At 32.6% G+C, this 16,335-nt stretch overlaps 2 protein-coding genes across 2 annotated transcripts; both read left to right on the top strand.

Annotated features, from left to right (window-relative positions):
• The first annotated feature begins 1,357 nt into the window (after positions 1-1,357).
• Positions 1,358-2,954, top strand: LOC129890491 (pelargonidin 3-O-(6-caffeoylglucoside) 5-O-(6-O-malonylglucoside) 4'''-malonyltransferase-like). The gene has a single exon (XM_055966038.1). It carries the CDS (start codon positions 1,408-1,410, stop codon positions 2,779-2,781), a length of 1,374 nt encoding a protein of 457 aa, XP_055822013.1. The 5' UTR covers positions 1,358-1,407; the 3' UTR covers positions 2,782-2,954.
• A 10,737-nt stretch (positions 2,955-13,691) lies between these two features.
• On the top strand, positions 13,692-15,159 carry LOC129890485 (vinorine synthase-like). Its single transcript, XM_055966033.1, has one exon. It carries the CDS (start codon positions 13,754-13,756, stop codon positions 15,113-15,115), a length of 1,362 nt encoding a protein of 453 aa, XP_055822008.1. The 5' UTR covers positions 13,692-13,753; the 3' UTR covers positions 15,116-15,159.
• Positions 15,160-16,335: the final 1,176 nt, after the last annotated feature.

The following is a 16,335-nucleotide window of genomic DNA, read 5'->3' as shown; positions in this document are numbered from 1 at the left end:
TCCTAACAATAATGTATTCGGTGTAATCGAGTTGAAGAGAATAGGACATGTGCAGACTTTACTTAAATAGAGATAGAGAGGTTGTTTTTTATAAACGTTTCTCGATATAACGATGCATTATCAAAACGAGCTAGAAAGAATAGTAAAAAATAACGAGAGCAAAATGGCAAGATAAGCAATATGTAACAAATAAAAGAAGTAAAAGATTCTAAGGCTATCATTTGCTCATAAATTTTAGATCAATTTTTTTTAAAAAAAATAACATATTTGTTTGACTATTTAATCTTCAAATATTTTCAAGTTTTTTCACTTACAATACCTTGTGAAAATTTCAAGTAAAATATATGTCCAAAACATAATTTTCTATTTCAAAAATTATAACTTCAAATATTCAATTTTTCAAGTTTCGAATTTTAACGTTAAAAAACTATAGTTAAATAGGAGCTAAACATGTACTAAATAGTAATAATACTGCTAAACTGATTTGATTTCTCTTGTTAGATGCTTAATCTTTTAGCTAATTCTGTTCTTGAATTCTTCCTTGATAAATATCTTTTCACTCTTATGATTTATACTTCTCTTGCCTTAATTTATTTTACAACAGTAGCATAGGTGGATTTGATTTGATTTTCTTTTGATTCATCATATTTTATAAAATAAAATGTCTAGAGATTTTTGTCAAACACTTGCAAGTATGCATATGATATCTTGTTATAACTTTTACTTGTAATTTTTATATAATCTTTTAAAAATATAGAAAACTATTCATAACGATATCAAAAGAGAAATCAAAATGTTTTGAGAAAATTTCAAAAAATCTAATATTTTTTTATAAATATAAAATAGAGTAACGGAAAAAATTTATATGGTATGAGTTTTAGAATATAATCGTCCGAACCAAAACATTTACATTTACATATCTGTCTTAACTTTCTTTCTTAAATCTTCTGGTTAAGACATGAAATAATACTACTATCTTCTAAAGAAAGAAAACTAATTATTACATTTCAAATAAATAAAATGAAAATAAGGAAACAAATTATTTACACGCAAGTATAAATAAAATACAATTTTGAATGATAAACCTATTACTAATTTTGTTTACTTGTTATTGTACAATCAAACCTCTTTACAATCATTTCCTAACAATAATATTTTACTATAACAATCGTCTATAGCGATCAAAAGATATTCAAACATAAATGAAGTAACTATAAAAATGTTTGACTGTTTGTCGTAATTCTTCACCTCATAAATACCAAATCTGACCATATTTATTGTCTGATTTTTTCATGGAATTTTCCCTATATATAAAGATTATTCGTATAGCATAAGATTCATAGAAAGAATCATTTTGTGCCTCCTTCACTTATTTTTGTTCTTCATTTATCAAAATTCAATCAAAAAATGGAATTGAACTTGGAATTCATTTCCACAAAACTCATAAAACCATCCTTACCAACACCACAACACCTTAAGAATTACAAGTTATCGTTCTTCGATCAGCTCGCGGAGAGAGAACATATGCCATTACTACTTTTCTATCCACATGGCAACAACGAAAACGATGACAAGTTTGATGAGAAATTCGAAAAATCCCTGTCCAGGATTTTATCTCATGTTTATCCTGCAGCAGGAAGGTTGTCAAGAGATCGATGTTCAATCGATTGCCTTGACCAAGGTGTTACATTTATAAAGGCTAAGGTCAATTGTCAATTCGACGATTTCATCAATCAGGTACAAACTGACCTAAATCTAGCCCTCTTTTTCTTCCCACAGGGCATCCAGGATTTGAAAGACGCGGATTTTGACAGTACTCCACCTGTGGTTGTACAAGTGACAAAGTTTGAGTGTGGTGGTATTGCTATATCTATTAGCGCATCGCATCCTGTGATGGATGGATTCACTAATTTTAAATTCGTTTACGAGTGGGCTAAAGTGTGTAAATTGGGGATTCCAGCTGAAGAGATTGATTTCTTGAGTTTTGATTTTGGTGAGATTCTTCCAGCAAGAGATTTATCAAGTATTTTTCCGAATCGTGTTTATCCAGAAGATTTGGAAGCAAAATTTGTAGCTAAAAGATTTTTTATCGATGAACTAACTATATCGAGGCTCAGAGACAAGTTATCAGGGGAGATGAATTCAGGGGAATTGAGCTTTAAGCCCTCAAGAGTCGAAATTATCACAGCAATTTTATGGAGGGCTTTAATTCGTGTTTCAGAAGCAAAACATGGATATTTGAGACGTTCTTTAGTGTTTTTCCCAGTGAATTTGCGTGGAAAAATTTCATTACCTCTAAAAGAGAACGCGTTTGGGAATTATGTAATGGATGCTCCGATACAATTTGTACCAGGGAAGAACAAAATGGAGCTTCATGATTTTGTAACGTTGATTAGGAATTCGGTGCAAAAAGCTATCGATGCTTGTGCTATAGGTTCAGCTGATGACATAGTCGCGACTGTGGCCAAAACATACAAAGAAATTTTTGTGTCTAAAGAATGGGGTACTGACAATGATGAAGTTGACAGGTGTATAATTTCGAGTTTGTGTAAATTTCCGATGCAGGATGCTGATTTTGGTAGGGGAAAACCGAATTTGATGCATTTTGGATTGAGAAATTTTCATAGTTGTTGGATGTATGATGGAGAATGTGGAAGTATTTGTGTGCAAGTGGACTTGAAGGATACTTATATGAGTTTATTTGAATGTGATAGTGATATCAAGGCTTGCACCAACGTTCTTGCGCATCAAGATCTTATTCAAGTAAAACCGTCACTGTAACAAGAAGAGCGAAAACTCATTCTCAAGCACTTGAAGAGACTGCTTTTTTTCCTTATGAATTAAGTTCTAAGAGTCATCTTTCGTTCTCAATGTTGTTTTTTTGGACCATGATATCAAGGGTTTTGCTATGTTTTAGTTGTTCTAAGAGTTTTCTATGTTGTTTTTTTGTTCATTTCTCTAGTTTGAAACAAAGTGTTCTTTGATCCAATGAGTTTTTTTTCTTTATAATTTCATTTATTTGGAAAAACAATGGATAGATCTACTGTGTCTCATTGTACTGATCAATTTTATGAAAACATGAAGAAGAAGAAAAAGAAGAATAGTTTTCTCCCTTTTTTTGTTTCAATTAATTACTTACCAAGGAAAGAGAGAATAATATGAGAAATATTCAAATTTTGAAATTTAAATATACTATTCACATTTTAAGTTGACTGGGAAATTATACCATACCAAAGGAAAAAACAAAGAAATATATATATATACTTCTTCTGTTATATTTTTTTAGTTGTCAAGATTATTAAAAATACTTGTCATTTTACATAATAAAAAAATTAACTTTTTTCTCAATATGCACTTAACTAATTTTCTAGAAAGGAAACAATATTAATTACATAACATAGAAACATAAATTTGAAGAGTTCAAGCAAATGATTATCGATTGATGTTAGTGACGGATCCAATTTTTGAATTCCGATAAACATCCTCCCTTCTTCCTAAGTTTTTCCTTGGTTGATATTATGATTGTTAAAATATTAATAAGATTAGCTCGTCCTTGCCTAATTACGGAAAAAAGAACAATATGAGAGATATTCATGTTTTGGAATTAATTTTCATACACAATTTAAGTCTGAGTATGAAAACTACTTACCAAAGAAAAAGAGAACAATATCACGAGATATTCCACTTTTGAAAACTAAAAATCAACACCACAAATAGGGTAGGAGGAGAATAAGATATACAAACATTACTCTTACCTTTATGTGGAGAAAATGTTATTTCCAATAGAGAAAATAGGTAAATATGTTTCCCAATTTTGCAATTTAGAACATATCAAATTTATTTATTTTTTAAAAAAGTGGTACATATATTTACCCTCAAAATCTAACAAATAAAGCATATTTACTTTTTTCGCGAAGAGTCATATTTATTATTTTTCAAAAAAAATCCTAAAATTATGTTTAATTTTAAAAAATATTCAAAGTGTCACATGAGTTTAAAAATTACCACACCTATTTATTTTTTTTAGTCTGAAGTGGGTCTGAAAGGGTCAATTACTAATCAAATAAGAGAGAGATATTCAAGTTTTGAAATTTATAATAAATTATTCACATTTTAGGATGGTGTATCTACTTTCCTAAAACGTGTAGTTTGCTATAGATGCATGAGGGTAAATATTCGTAACGCAACCAAAAGCGTTGTAGATCGCCATGATATTCGAGATGAACTATATCTTGCCAGCAAATTAACAACAAATGTTATATCAGACATGGTTGCGTTAGCAAGATACATAAGTGCACCAATAGCACTGAGATATAATACTTCAGGACCAAGAAGTTCTTTATTCTCTTCCGGAGGTCGAAATGGATCTTTATCCATTTCAAGTGATCGAACAAGCATTGGAGTACTTAATGGATGTGCTTTATCCATGTAAAATTATTTTAAAATTTTCTTAGTGTTGGTTGATTGGTGGACAAAGACCCCGTCTACTAAATGTTTAATTTGTAGACCAGACAAAGTTTTGTCTTTTTAAAGTCTTTCATCTCAAATTCTTTTTTTAGATTTTTTTTTTTTTTTTTTTTTAAGGGAACAGACCCTACACGAGGCTCCCACCTCTCGTGCACAGTCAGGGGTTAAGCAACACCCCCAAGCCTTAACATAAATAATCAAAATTAAAAATACAAGGAGGGGGACATAAACCTTACCTCCGATCCTATGGTGGTTCATAAGTCGGCTAACCTATTAAGGTCGGCTAACTCATCCCCGATACAAAAAGGGCTAACTATAACTAGAAAGCAGTAAACTTATGAGAGGACTCCTCCTGATACAAATCGACTAAGAAAGCATAAATGAGGGAGACTCTCCCCTTCCATGAGAATACAAGAAAGTAACTTACACTAGTCCTATTCAATTATGCTATGACTCAGGCATAGCTACATTGAGAAGAACAAGTATACGAACCTTCTATCTCGCATGGGTTGAGGAAATTCTTTTCATCTTTGCCCGTTTTAGTCATATCGTACCAAGTAGGTCCAAGGAGTTATGTAGCAACAACAATAGCAGCTAAGGGGGGTGAAAGGATAGGAAATAAATGGAGCCATAGCAGCCAGCTTTCTTGGGGTTGTAGTTAAGGAAGCTGAGGGACAGAGTATGTGTAACATGCATTTTGTATGTGGTGCAGCCCTGACTTGAACAGCTGGTTTGGTGGTTCCAGTGTTGTCGACTGATCAGGGATGTACCTGCACATCCACAATTAAACCAAGAAAGAGTTCCAAGGGTGAATCCCTGGCTTAAATGTATGTCTGAAGGTGCCTTGCACTTTGGAAGGGTCCATTGTTGCTGTTTGATATGCTTGCACATCAGCAAGTAAGCAAGCCAAGAGTTCCAAATGGAGGTTGTATACTCAGCATTGTGTCTGTTGGTGCTCCATCTTCTTGTCTTCTCAACAATGAAAGCAGTCAAGGAGTTCCAAAATACTTGGATGAAAGGAGGCTGCTGCAGGTGTTGAAGGTATGCAACATGTATGCATGGAGAGTTGGTGGGAGTAGGTGAGGCCCTTGCAATTGTGGTTGTTATGTCCCTTTGTCTGTGACTTTGTTTACCTGCACAAACAAGCAAACAAATAGACAACCAAGTGTGATAGTTGTGGGGTTTGTTACAAACCTGTAGGCAGCTTCTTGTTGTCTCCAAAGAAGGATTGAGCAACTCCTTTGAGGGTATCTTATGTGCCTGCACATAACAATTAAAGGAGCAAGGAGGTTCAAGAGTTTTTGGAAGCAGTGGATCTGCTACAGGTGTTGCAGGGATGGAATGTGTATGGGTGTAGGGATGCTGTGTTGGTGAGGTCCTATCTTGGAAGGATGTTGTCTCCCTGTTGATGCTTTTCATCTGCCAGGGTTTCCCATCAGTTGTTGTACCTGCACAAAAAACATAACAGAAAAACAAAAAACCAACCAGACAGAGGGGTCTTGGAGTTGATGGTTGTATCTGTGGTGTCTTCTATGTAGTTGTTGTTAGTGCATGTTGATGAATCAATCCAGCAACCTACAACAATACAACAAACAACCAAAGGCAAGAAAGAACTTGCACCAGCTAGCAACAAGGAAAGGACCTCCAAGAGTATTAGATATTCAATCACCTTTTGGACCACTTTAGGGGTTCCAATGAGATTTATGTATCAACATAAACGATGAGTATAACAAACTCTAATTCTGTTTTCTTAATAAAAACACATGGACAAATGACATCATTTATATAACTTTCATTTATCAAGTACTCACTAAAACGATTATACCAAATATGTCTTATTTGTTTCAAACCATATAATGATCTTTGCAATTTGATTGAGTACATATCCCGAGACTTAGTACATGCTTTAGGCAATTTTAATCCTTCAGAGATTTTCATGTAAATTTCATTATCAAGTGAACCATAAAGGTAAGCTGTAACTACATCCATTAGATGTATTTCAAGATTTTTATGTATAACTAGACTGATAGGATATCGAAAAGTTATTCCATCCATAACAGGTGAATATGTTTCTTCATAGTTGACCTCGGGTCTTTCAGAGAATCCTTGTGCAATAAGGCGTGCCTTGTATCTTACAATTTCATTTCTCTCATTTTGTTTTTGCATAAAAATTCACTTATAGCCAACTGGTTTTATACCTTCGGGGGTTTGGACTACAGATCCAAAAACCTCACGTTTAGCAAGTGAGTCTAATTCTGATTGAATTGTCTTTTGCCATTCTGGCCAATCACATCTACGTCGACATTCTTCGACGGATTTAGGCTCAAGACTTTCACTATCTTGCATGAGGTCAAGTGCAACATTATATGTAAAAATATTATCAATCATAATTTTTGATCGATCTAAATTTATCTCATCACCGGTAGAACTTATTGAAAGTTCTTCATTCACTTGAGTCTCGGGTTCACTGATTATTTCAGGATTACTCAAATCTTGACCTTTTTCAGGAGGTTCTTTTGTAGTATCATCTTTATTATTCTTCACGATTCTCTTTCTAGGATTTTTATCCTTTGAACTCAATGGTCTACCACATTTCAGCCGTGTTTGGATTCAGAAGCTATGATACGAGTAGATGGTCCTTTTGAGACATCAATCCGGATAGGCACATTCACTGTAGAGATATGTGACTTAGTTATCCGTTTTAAATCAGTAAATGCATCTACATTTGATTTTCTATTTTCTATAAGTGGATAATCTTCTGGACCTCCCGCTCACATGTGCGGGTACGTGGATCAAAATACGATAGTGTTGAAACTTTTCATGCAATTTCTTTTTCGAGTTTCTTTTTCTCTCCCTCTAATTGCGGAAAAGTTATTTCATCAAATTGAAAATCCGCAAAATGAGCAATAAATAAGTCTTCTGTCAACAATTTAAGGAGCGAATTATGGAGGGTGAGTCAAACCCAACATATATACCCAATCTTCGTTAAGAGCCCATCTTTGTACGTTGTGGTGGTGCTATAAGTACGTATACCGCACAACTAAAAATTCATAAATGGACTATATTTAGCTCATTACCAAATACTAATTGTGACGGAGAGTATTTATTATAATTTATCGGTATGATCTCAAACAGTAATCAGCAATTATGTTTTCATTAGTAGAGGTCTTGCTATCAATTGTATGAGCTTAATAAATGACTCTGCAATGCCATTTTGAGTATGAACATAAGCAACATGATCTTTAATTTTTATCCCAATTGATAAGCAATGATCACCAAAAGCTTGGGATGTAAATTCTCCAGTATTATTAAGGTGAATAGCCTTAATTGGATAATCTGGAAATTGCACCCTTAAATTTATTATTTGTGCTAATAACTTCGCAAATGTCAGGTTGCGAGATGATAACAGACACTTATGAAACCATCTTAATGATACATCTATTAGGACTATAAAATATCTAAACAATCTATTAGGTGGATGAATAGGTCCACGTATATTCTCATGTATACGCTCTAAAAAGGCAGGAGATTCGATGTCAATCTTCAGGGTTAATGGTCTGGCAATAAATTTGCCTTGATAACAAGCAGCACATGAAAATTCATCATTCGTAAGAATCTTCAGGTTCTTTAACGGATGTCCAGTTGAATTTTCAAGAATTCATTATTATTGATCCAGAATGACTTATTCGATCATGCCATAACACAAATATATTTAGATCAGTAAACTTCTGATTTACGATCAAATGTGTTTTAATTGCACTATTTTTTGCATAATATAGGCTAGACGACAAAGTTGGTAATTTTTTCCAAAATATATTTCTGGCCCGAGACACCCTTAGTTATACCAAGATATTTAATATTCATTTCATTTAGTGTTTCAACATGATATCCATTTCTGGAAATATCTTTAAAATTTAACAAGTTTCTTGGGGATTTAGAAGAGAATAGTGCATCTTGTATAACAATTTGTCCCTTTAGGTAGAAATATAGTAGTTCTTCTAGAGCATTCAATAATTTTTGAATTACCAGAAATTATAGTAACATTTATTTTTCTTCTAAGCAAGTCAGAAAAAATATTTCTCGTCATTAAAAATGACATGAGTCATTCCACTATCAATTACACAAATATCCACGTGATTGATTATTGATCCAAACAAAATTTGAGGCATATCCATATTTTTCTTCAAAAAGAAATAAGGTAAACGTTATAATTTAAACATGGCTCATTATACAAATTTTATTTATTTACATGAATTAAAAAAATATAAACATTTTATTTAGTACAAACAAATTTTACATTTATTTTATTTTATTTTATTTTATTTTATACTTTTTCTAAGCCGAGGGTCTCCCAGAAACAGCCGTCCTACCTTGATAGGAGTAAGGTCTGCGTACAATTTACCCTCATTAGACCCCACGTTGTGGGATTACACTGGGTTGTTGTTGTTGTAAATGAAAAGAAAATTATTTAAATATTATCAAGCTTATTAATATTCATATTTCCTTCTGGAAAATTGAAGAAACCAGCTACATTCAGATGCATAGGCTCAATATTATCTTTAGAGATAAAGTTTGCCTCTGGATTATTTTCTGTCCTCTTCAAGAATGCCTGATATAGCTGAATCAAACGTTTTGATGACCGACAGGTCCGTGACCAGTGTTTCATACCTCCACATCTATGACATATACTTTCTAAATTTTTCTTTGGTATAGTTTTTTACTTTTCACCCTTTTTTTGTATTGCTAATCATTTCTCGGTGCTAGCCAAGCATTATGATTATAATTTCTTTTTCAAGCATGACCACGATTGGGGCCATGACTTATTTTATCGTTGGTTATAGTTTGCGTTATTCATTTCAGGGAATGGAAAAGAACCAACGGGCCGACTATCATGATTTTTCATTAACAGTTTGTTATGTCGTTCGACAATAAAAAGGTGAGAAAGTAATTCAGAATATTTCTTAAAACCTTTTTCACGATATTGCTGCTATAGAAGCATATTCACGGGTGAAACTGTGAAGTATATTTTTTCAAGTTTGTCCTGCTCAGTGATTTCTTCTTCGCATAAATTTAACTGTGTTATAGTTCTAAACAAGACAGAATTATATTTAGTTATATTTTTAAAATCCATTAATTTCAAATTGAGTCAATCATGACGTGTTTGTGGAAGGATGACCAACTTTAAATGGTCATATCTTTTTTTTAGATTCTTCAATTGTTTAGGGGATCCTTTAATGTGAGGTACTGTAATTTTAACCCATCGTCAAGATGGTGGCAGAGAAATATAATGGCTTTGGCATGGTCTTGACTAGATGTCATATTGTCATCTTTGATGGTGTCTATCAGACCCATCGATTCTAGGTGTATTTCGGCATTTAGTGCCCATGATAAGCAGCCTTTTTCAGATATATCAAGAACAACAAATTCAAGTTTAGAGATATTCGACATTTTAAGAAAATAATTTTTTTATCTTTTTATTATCTTTTTAAATAGGTCAAAGTGATGGAGGCTCATCATGATAACATGTTATAAAAAAATTAACTTAACAAAAGAAAGACAGATATAGGAAGAAAGAATGAAGAGTATTGTGTGTACATATATTTGCATAACAAAAGCTACTATTTATACCCATTGCAAATGAAGAAAGGTAATAAGTTGAGGGGATAAAGTAAGGGGGACAAATGTTGGTGGAGAGAAAAATGGAAGGAATGACATCCACTTGTACAACAAACAAAAGGAACATTTTTGTAGTGTTTCCTTTATTAAATACTAGGTCCCACATTTTAAAATTTCCTTTATTTTCTTTAATTATTCTTTTTATTTTTTAAGGAAATTGAATTTAGATTTTGGTCTTCTTGTTTTACTTTACTTTAAGTATATATGATAGTTTTTACTTATTTGTTATAGAAGTTGTTGATCTTTTATATTGACTTGAGTTGTGAGAAAAATTGTTTAGGCCACATATTAAATCCTATTTGAATAGTTCTTTTATTTTTATGTATTTCAGATCTAGCTAAAATCATTTACATTCTTTAAAATTGCTTTAAAAATAATCTCCTTCATCCTTCAATGATTGACATTTTTATCCCCTTATCTCAAACTCAGACAATTGATCAATAACCCTAGAATAGTTCATGATCGACCACCAAAGAGTACTCAAAATGTAATTTTCCTCATATTCATTATTTATAAAGTGCCCCCTAATTAATTAAGGCACTTTATAAATCATAAATAAAGAATACAAGAAAATTTACGGTCAATTGGCATTACACCTTACTCAAAAGGAGGAGATAGATTTTGAAAGCAAAGCCTAGAACTGATGATAAATAAAGGGATATTGGGCTACATTCAACCTCAAAAACCTGCTAATGAGGTAATAGATGATTATTCAAGATTATATAGAGAGATCAATCATCTAATCTTTAGCCGATGTGGGACATTAAGACAATCCTTCCACACATGTCTAGAAATGGACATATATAGGGTGGATTATATATATATATATATATATATATCATTTTAATTAGGTTGAAATAAATCTTTATTAATAACAAAGATCTCACAATCATTGAAGTAATTAATGGGTATGCTTTATCCATGTAAAATTTCCTTAAAATATTTTCTATATATGTTGATTGATGGACAAATATCCATTTGCAAAATGTTCAATTTGTAGACCAAGACAAAATTTTGTCTTTTCGAGTTCTTTCATTTCAAATTCCTTTTTCAGACATTTTACTGCTTTTGAAAGTTCTTTAAGAGTTTTGATAATATTCAAATCATCAACATATACTGCTATTATAATAAATTCAGATACAAACCTTTTCATAAAGACACAAGGGCAAATTGGATCATTTTTATATCCTTCTTTTAGCAAATATTCGCTAAAACGATTGTACTACATTCGCCCTGATTGTTTCAGCCCGTATAAAGATTTTTGAATTTTATTGAACAAGTTTCCTGGGAATCTTTAAATATTTCAGGCATTTGAAATCCTTCAGAAATTTTCATAAAAACATCGTTATCCAGAGAACCATATAAAAAGGCTGTAACGACATCCATCAGATGCATGCCAAGTTTTTCATAAACTGCCAGATTTATAAGATACCTGAAAATGATTGCATCCACCACAGAAGAATATATTTCCATATATCAATACCGGGTCTTTGCAAAAATTCTTGTGCCACAAGTCGTGCTTTATATCTTACGACTTCATTTTTGTTATTTTTTTTGCACAAAAACCCATTTATACCCTATTGGTTTTATACCTTTAGATGTTAGGACCGTCGTTCTGAAAACTTAGCGTTTTTCATGCGAAGCTAATTTAACTTGAATTGCATTTTTCCATTTTGGCCAATCATTCCTCTGTCTACATTCATCAACAGATTTTGGTTCAAGATCCTCATGTTGTTGCATTATTTCCATAGCAACATTATAAGCAAACTATTGTCAACAATTACATTATTTTGGTTCCATATTTTTCCTGATGAGACATAATTTATCAGAATTTCTTTATCATTTTCAGGCGCCTTAACCACTTCCAAGGTTTTATCAATTGTTATGTCTTCTCGCTCTTCTTGAGCAAGTACCATCTTGATTGTTTGCTCCTTTTGTTTTTGAGGATTTTTATCTTTGGAACCGATCAGTCTACCACATTTTAAATATGGTTTAGACTCATTTGCATTAATTAATTATCCTACTGGGACATCAACTCGAATTGGAGCATTAGCATCTGGGACATGAGATTTAGTAACTCTTGATAGGTCAGTGAATGCATCTGGTAGTTGATTTGCAGTATTATGCAAATGAATTATCTTTTGAATTTCCAGTTCACTCGCTTCGTTTCAATTGATGTAATGTAGATATAAAGAATCTTATTAACGATAAAATAAAAAAATCTAAAATAAAATTATTAATAAATAATTAAAAAGAAATGATCAAAATCCTACCTATCCATTCTCACCAATTATTGTGGTTTTTCTATTTTCAAATCAATCGACTGAGTCCAAATAATATATATATACAACAACAATCCAGTGAAATCCCAAATCGTGGGGTCTGGGGAGGGTAGAGTGTACGCAGACCTGACTCCTACCAATGTAGGACGGTTGTTTCCGAAAGACCCTCGGCTCAATAAAAGACATAAAAAGGGGGTCAGATAAGATTAAGAAATTCAAAGCGCTATAGGAAAATAAATAACGAAGGCATCACAGATAAAATAGAGTAATCACAAGTATTGAAAGTAATAAATAGTAACAGAAATAGCAGAAATGAGAGCATAGGGAATTGTAATGTGCTAATGCGCCTACGAATAGGGAAGAATAACGAGACTATGTACTAGCCTTCTACCCTAATGTGTGCCCTCCACACCCTCCTATCCAGGGTCATGTCCTCGGTAAGTCGTAAATGCGTCATGTCTTGTCTGATCACCCCTCCCCAATATTTCTTAGGCCTATCCCTACCTCTCCCCAAATAATATATATATATATATATATATATATAAAATGCACGGTAGGTAGGATTAAGCAGGACACGCTCATGGTATGATTAATAATGCCATATTAATACATAATTTATTACAGTTGATATGGCCTATAAAATATCACAGTGTGAAACACGTGATTATTCATTGATGTCAGCTCTTCTTCCTTGAAAACGTGGTTATTGACCGGATTTTAAAAAATAAAAATATAGTATTTGAATGAGGTTAAAATCTTAAGGTGAATTTTGATTCTCAAAAGGTCGACTTCCAATACATTATATATACGGTGCAATATCAAATTTGAAGTGTTGAGGTGTTTAGAGAAGTGCGCATTTTCAAAATTGAAGTGTTTACTTACCAATTGAGATTAAATTTAAGTATCTGTTTTTGTATTATGTCAAATTTGTAATACGATCAAAAAGTTATCCTATTACAATAAACTAAAACTATATTAATTTTTGTTAAAAAAATAATTAATCATAATATTACTGTACAACTTAAATCCTACTTACCATGTTTATAATTTTTTTTATTATATTTACAACATTATTTGTTCCATTTTCAATAATATGGCGTTGTTAATTATACCAATTACCATGAGATTGTCCTGCTTAATCCTACCTGCCATGCATATATATATGTTTATTTTATTGGGACTCAGTCACCTACCATGGTGACTTTTTTAAAAAAAAAAATGATTCGAAAATAGGAAAACCATTTGCTATATAAAGGGGAAGAGTGGAGTGCCTCCACACATATCTTCTTCACTTCTTTGTTTAATTTCTCTTTTGCTATATATATAAAATGGCTTTTCAAAAAGAAACATGCATGGAAGTTGAAATCACGTCCACAAAATTTATAAAACCAGCTTCACCAACTCCAAATCATCTACAAAATTACAAATTATCTTTCTTTGATCAAATAGCTGATTTGGCACATTTACCTTTTGTTCTTTTTTATCCTCCTCCTACCAACAACACTTATAATTATTCAATTCATGAACAAGAACAATTTGAGCAATCCTTATCTAGAGTTTTAACACATGTTTACCCCATCGCTGGCAGATTATCCGATGACGACTCGATATCCTGTCAGGATCAAGGGGTTAAATTTGTAAAAGCAAAGATAAATAGTAAACTCAATGAATTTCTTGAGAAAGCACACAAGGATGTCAACCTTGCATTGCTTTGTTGGCCTCAAGATACTTGGAATGTAGATGAATCCAACTTGTTCACCTTACCAATTGTCATTGTCCAAATCACAGAATTCGAGTGTGGTGGCTTGGCTCTATCTATGAGCCACGCGCACCTTGCAATGGATGGTTACTCAACTTTTAATATTATCAACGAGTGGTCCAAAGTGTGCAGAATGAAGATTCCTGTAGAGAAGATTGATTTCATGAGCTTTAATTTGGCTCATGTTTTCCCACCAAGAGATTTATCGAAACTTCTCTTGCCTCGTATTCCTAAGGAAGATCGTGTGGATTCTAGAGTAGTAGCCAAAAGGCTATACATCAACGAAGATTCCATTTCAAGGCTTCGAGAACAAATCGGAGAGCTATGCTTTAATCCCTCAAGAGTTGAGATGATCATAGCCCTCTTATGGAGGGCTTTCATCCGTGCTTCAGAAAAGAAGAACGGTCATCTAAAACGTTCTAGAATGGGCGTCCCAGTAAACTTGCGCACTAGGTTGATTTCCTTACCTCAATTAGCAAAATCTTTTGGGAATCTTATAATTGAGGCCCCTGTAAAATTCGTACCTGGGGTTCACAACAAGATGCCTGAGTTGAACGAATTAGTGACATTAATTCGCGACACGGTGAAGGAAACTATTACTGCCTGTGACAAGAGTTCACCAGAGGACGTAGTGTCTGCCGTGGCAAATATATATAATGAAAGTTTCCTATCACAAGAGTGGGGAAATAGTACTGATGAAGTTGACGAGTACACAAGTTCAAGTTTGTGTAGATTTCCTATTCAAGAAGCTGATTTTGGTTGGGGAAAACCATGTTTGATGCATTTTGGGTCAAGAGATGGAGAGTTCTGCTGGTTGTATGATGCAGAATGTGGCAATGGGATTTGTGTGCAACTGGATTTGAAGGAAGTTAATATGCATCATTTATTTGAATTATGTCACACTGATATCAACGATTTCTTCCAGTTTTAGCCTAATTACGTCCCCAGGGTTGGGATTTATTTTTTCTTTGTTATTGTTATTGTTGTTATTATTTTGGATTTGGTAATAATAAAGTTGCATCGGTTATTTCGTTACAACTTAATTTATTGGAGAATATTTTATTTTTTTAGATAAAATAAACATCATAATTGTGTGATTTGCTGGAGAGTAATTATTTTCATGATAAAACAGACATCAAAAAATATTGGTGTGTAATTCATTGGAGAGTATTATTTTTTCGTGATAAGATAAACATCAGAAAATATTGGTTTGTTGGAGAGTATTATTTTTTTTCCCGATAGAAGAAACATCTGGAAATATTAGTGACTTAGGGCAGTACAGGGCAAACCGATAAACCGCACCAAATCGGAAAAAAAACCCGACTAGTGGTTTGGTTTGACTTAGTTTGGTGTTTGGAAAAAAAACCCGACCATTATAGGGTTGGTTTGGTTTTAACTAAAAAAAGTCAAACTGAACCCAAATCGACCCGATTATAGATATATTACTTTTAAATTATGTTATACATAAAAATATTTATTAAAATATAATTTATAAATATTTTTTAAAAATTTTTCATAATTTTTGTTTTCTTTCTTATATTTAGATTTGGACTTGAGAAGTTCATCTAAATAATATACAAAAAAAAGCTCATCGTATAAAGTTATATTATAAAGTTAAAACTTCAAACAGTGTTCTGCCTCCATCTTATATGTTGATATTTTGTACTAGAACTCTTTTTAAGAAGCACTGCTCTGTGCTTTTTATTAGATACTATGAAAAATCTGAGAAACCCGAAAAAAACCCGAAAAACTAGAGAAACCCGAAAAACCCGAAAAAAATTGATATCGAAAAATCCGGCTTTTATTGATTTAATTTGGTTTATAGATTTAATAACCCGACAAAAATGGTTTGATTTAATTTGTAAAAAATTTGAACCAACCCGGTCCATGTACACCCTAATTAGTGTGTAATTTATTGGACAATATTATTTTTGTTGTGATAAAACACACGTAACAAAATTTGATGTGTAATTTATTCTTTGAGGAAGAAGAAGTTGCTCCTCCCTTAATTAAAGGTCTCAAACCCGAGACCTGGGTATGGAAAAATCCTTGATAGGGAGTGTTTTCCCCCGAATGGGGACCTACGCGGCGCGAATCTGAATATAGTTGGACTCCAATGTACGTACCAAACACCAAATGAAAAACCAAAAA

The sequence above is a fragment of the Solanum dulcamara genome, chromosome 1 (assembly GCF_947179165.1).
Source record: "Solanum dulcamara chromosome 1, daSolDulc1.2, whole genome shotgun sequence".
Lineage (NCBI taxonomy): Eukaryota > Viridiplantae > Streptophyta > Magnoliopsida > Solanales > Solanaceae > Solanum > Solanum dulcamara.
The sequence above is the reverse complement of the archived record's forward strand: the minus strand, read 5'-3'. Positions and strand labels throughout refer to the sequence as shown.

Excerpts from the sequence above, each read along its gene's own strand:
- LOC129890485 (XM_055966033.1), top strand. The coding sequence starts at position 13,754 with ATGGCTTTTCAAAAAGAAACATGCATGGAAGTTGAAATCACGTCCACA.
- LOC129890491 (XM_055966038.1), top strand. The coding sequence starts at position 1,408 with ATGGAATTGAACTTGGAATTCATTTCCACAAAACTCATAAAACCATCC.